This window comes from Salmo trutta, chromosome 11 (genome assembly GCF_901001165.1).
Source record: "Salmo trutta chromosome 11, fSalTru1.1, whole genome shotgun sequence".
NCBI lineage: Eukaryota > Metazoa > Chordata > Actinopteri > Salmoniformes > Salmonidae > Salmo > Salmo trutta.
Genome location: NC_042967.1, coordinates 21,190,562 through 21,194,689, shown reverse-complemented (window position 1 = coordinate 21,194,689; position 4,128 = coordinate 21,190,562). Strand labels below are relative to the sequence as shown.

Sequence of the window (4,128 nt, the reverse complement as noted above, 5' to 3'; positions counted from 1 at the left end):
ACTATATTGTACTATGTACAATAGTGTACTATGTACTGTCAGCCATTGTTGTTTAACCCTGCATTAAGTTAGAAGTAACAATCTAACCCCCCCTTTGTATCCCCTGCTGTCCTGTACTACTGACAGAGATAGAAGTTATCCAGTAGGACATCAGAGGGTTAACTAGGGAGGTACAGAGTCTTTAACAAGGGGTTCCCCATGCCCTGAGAGGGCCCGGGGCGAAGACAGGAATGGGAAGTGGGTACTTAAAGTCGGATTCAGCCAAATATGAGGTGTAGATTGATGGAGACGGCGAGTAGCGAGAGGGCGAGGAGGAGTGAGAGAGAGGGGGATGACGTGGGGTTGGAGGAGGAGTTGGGAGGGAGGCCATCGAAGTCAGGCGGACACTCGAGCTCGAAGCATCGCAGCGTGGTGCCGGCGTCCTCGTTCCCATAGTTCGCCCAGTACTCCTCAGCGTCGAGTTTGGGTAGTGCTGCCTCTTCCTCGCCGAGCTCGTACTTGACATTGGTGGAGGTCACGATGGGTGGGTTGTTCTTTCCTTGGGGGAACGGGAAGGCCTTGATGGTCTCGGAGCTCTTCTCGAACACTGCCTTGGTCTGGGACTGGGGCTTGTGCTTGGAGAACCACCATCTTGTCTTGGTGCTGAAGGTCCTCGTGGTGGAGCCGGCCAGGGTGCCGGGGTCGGGGAGAGGGCAGAGGGCGAAGTCCATCTCACGGAGGAAGCGGAGGTCCATCCCGCGGCGGGGGGACGGGGAGGAACACAACAGCTCGGACGATGAGACGCGGGCGCCACGGAACCACTCCCACAGGGGGAGGGCCTCGCAGCCACAGGACCAGGGGTTCCCGTTGAGACGGAGGAACTCGATGCCCTGGGTGTCACGGAGAGCCTGGCCGGGGAGCTCAGCCAATGAGTTGTTGAACAGGAAGAGCATGGTGAGGCGTCCGAGGTCGCGGAACGCCCGGCGGTTAACCTGGCGCACACGATTGTCGTGGAGAAGAAGGCGATCCAAGTTGACCAGGCCACGGAACACGTTCTCCGACAGAGTACGGATACGGTTTCCATGCAAGAAGAGCTGGCTCAGGTTGATGAGGTCAGAGAAGAGGTCATCCTGGAGGAAGTGGAGCTGGTTCTCCTACAAGGACGAAACAGGAAACAGGAAGAGGAAGTGGTCAGATGAGAAACATTTACACCTTCCACTAAAGGGCATCTCATAACTATCACTGATGCAGCATGATTTGAATCATGATACAACATGATGTAATTGTGATTGTGATGATATAAAATTATGTAATTTTCACAGCTATGAGATTTCCCTGTAGTTTGTGTGTATGCGTGTTGTGTGTGTATACATATGTGCCCGTGTGTGCGTGAATATATGTGTACTGCCCCTACCTGCAGGTAGAGGAACTGCAGGCTGTACAGCTTGTGGAACAGGTCGTGGGGCAGGGCGGTAAGCTTGCAGCGGTGCATGTGGAGACTCTGGAGTTTCTCCAGGCCCCTGAAGGCGCCTCCTTCCAGCCTGCGCAGGTGAGAGTTGTCCCCCAGGTCCAGCTCCTCTAGATCCCTCAGCTCACTGAAGGAGCCAGCCTCAATCCACGTGATGTTGTTGGAGAACAGCCACAAGACCTATAGGGGAGAGGTAGGGAGGGAGGGAGGGAGGGAGGGAGGGAGGGAGGGAGGGAGGGAGGGAGGGAGGGAGTGGAGGGAGAGTGTGAATATCAATATGTATTCTAGGGTCAGGTATTATTCTATGGTCATATTGTAGGTAAGACTCTGGACTCAAACTCAAAAAGAAAAACAAGGGTTTGGAGCGAACATAGAGACAGAGAGAGTTAGAAAGAGAGAGAGAGAAGTCAAAAGAATCACACACTCAAACACACACCATGTCTCATTTAAACACTCTGTAGTCTCTTACCTGAGTCCCGAAGCCGAAAGAGCCGACTCTGAGCTCCGTAATTCGGTTGTTCTGTAGGAACACGCGCTGCGAGTCGTAGGGCACGCCAACGGGCACGGAGGTGAAGTTCTGCGCCTGGCAGCTCACGGTCATGGGAGTCGGGTAGCACACGCACAGATGCGGGCACGCCGCCGACGGACCGGGCTTGCCGAGGACCAACCACACCACCAGCCACAGGGAGAGGCCGCCTGGGAGAGAGAGGGAATAGGGGAGAAGTGAGTCTAGATGTGAGGTCGGGAAGGCGAAGCAAGCGGGAGCTGTCCGATAGCTGTGGTTCTGAAACAGTTTGGTGGTGGCCCGGATGGCAAACTGCTGCTGGAAATGTGGCAGTTGAATCTCAATACAGCTGATCAGTCAAATCTCAGATCACAATCAAAGTGTTGGTTATGTACCAAAATAGTTATGGATGCAGCAATAATTTTTTATCTCCAATATCAGTTTAAATTGTCACGTTTGAATACGGAGATATGAGGAAAAGACAGCTGGAGCTGTCCAGGAACAACGGTGCTGAAACCGTTGACGCAGACACTCAACTGCCGCACTAAACCACATTGCTACCTTCAGTTGATGCTAAATACTTTATGCAAAGCCTTTGTTTAATCTGAATACCTAAAATGTATCATATTGCAATTGTTTAAAACATTCGCAAAATATCATCATATTGATGGAATGAGATTGTCATTTTAATACTGATTAAATAATTAACGCTCAATTTAGACAATATGAAGCTCAGTTAATTCATAATCAGTAAAGATTACAGCATCATGAGCCCATGTGATGACAGAGATGACGTATGATCACTTTAGAAGGCGTGATTGAGTAACCAAGTCCGTGCGTAAAACTGCCTGTCTCTCTTTGCTTGTGTAAGGCATTACGCACGGCAGTATCTCAAAGTAAACCCAAGTAAATCGTATCTAAAACTATTACAAACATATGAAAAGTCTAAGTTAAGTTCCATATCTTACACTGGCGATATCTATCTATTGAATAGTTGCAAAGTAGGCCTACATCATAAAGTAAAATCAAAGTACAATCATAGCAAAATTGCAAGTTTAAAATGTCCCGTACTAAATCTATTTTACAAACGTATTGGAATTACAATCCATGTTGATGGCTGCATCTAACATAGCTGCAAAGCACACATTTTGTTTAAATATTATCTGTGAATCATGCATTCCATTGCTAACTGGGTGAATGATTCCCAAACTATCAAATACGATACTTTCTCAAAGTCATAGTAGCCTAACTAATGCACAACACCTCATACACTATTACATCAGAAGACAAACAGAATATAACGGGAAACCGTTAGAAAAGTGGTAGAAATAGGTCAACTGGAGGAAGTATTCTCAAAACTATCAAGTAAGAGTTTGTAAAAGTCATAGTAACTAATGCACAACAGTATAGACCAATAGATGGTGGTAAAAAAAAATCTGTAGAAACTTACTTTTGCAGGTGCGGATGAATGAGCATTGTCTGCTCCGAGCGGTTGTAGGGGTGTCCATTTCAAACCAAAGCCGAAAGCGAGTTAGCCTGAGAGGGTGAAATACTGCCTGCTATCTCCGCTGACTGGTACTCTGGACGATTGGTTCCCGAGTCGGAGCGACTGAGAGAGTACCGAATGTTGGCTCCCGGTGTCCCATTTATACTCGAGAATCCCGTTAGCGCCTACGGTTGTGGGCACCACGGAATCCCCTACGTCACGGGCCAAGATTGAGAGAAGAAAAAAAACGGAAAGAGGAGGGGCCGTGCTCTGTGCGTGCGGGTGATGAGAGGATTCTTGGAGAGACCGCGCGCGCAACCGCAGATAGCCTAGAGGACAGCGCTCCAAGATAGAGAAAGGAGTAGATTCAGACAGACTCACGCGGGAGGGAGGGATGGAGTGAGTGAGCGAGAGGAAGGGAGGGAGGTACGGAGGCACGATGCCCGGTAATGACTCCGCTTTGTGGAGGAGCGGAGGACGGGTAGAGAAAGCAGCACTAGGTTCGCTGCCTGGCTTGCGATCAGAAGCCTCTATGGTCTGTTTCCGGGCGGCAACGGCACGCCTCAGAGAGAGGGGGAATAGAGAGATGAATGGAGAGCGAGAGAATAGAAGGAAGGAAAGGAGATTAGTGGGAAAAAACTACATCTGATTGCCAAAGGGAGGTTGTCGCACAGACATTTATGAATGAAT

General features: G+C 49.4%; 1 protein-coding gene across 1 annotated transcript; it reads right to left on the bottom strand.

Annotated features, from left to right (window-relative positions):
- Positions 1–256: 256 nt before the first annotated feature.
- Positions 257–3,082, bottom strand: LOC115202022 (reticulon-4 receptor-like 2). Its single transcript, XM_029765878.1, has 4 exons — positions 3,055–3,082; positions 1,917–2,143; positions 1,394–1,627; positions 257–1,133 (listed from the first exon to the last, which is right to left on the bottom strand). The coding sequence occupies exons 1-4, from the start codon at positions 3,080–3,082 to the stop codon at positions 258–260; spliced, it is 1,365 nt and encodes a 454-aa protein (XP_029621738.1). The 3' UTR covers position 257.
- Between the last annotated feature and the right edge of the window lie 1,046 nt (positions 3,083–4,128).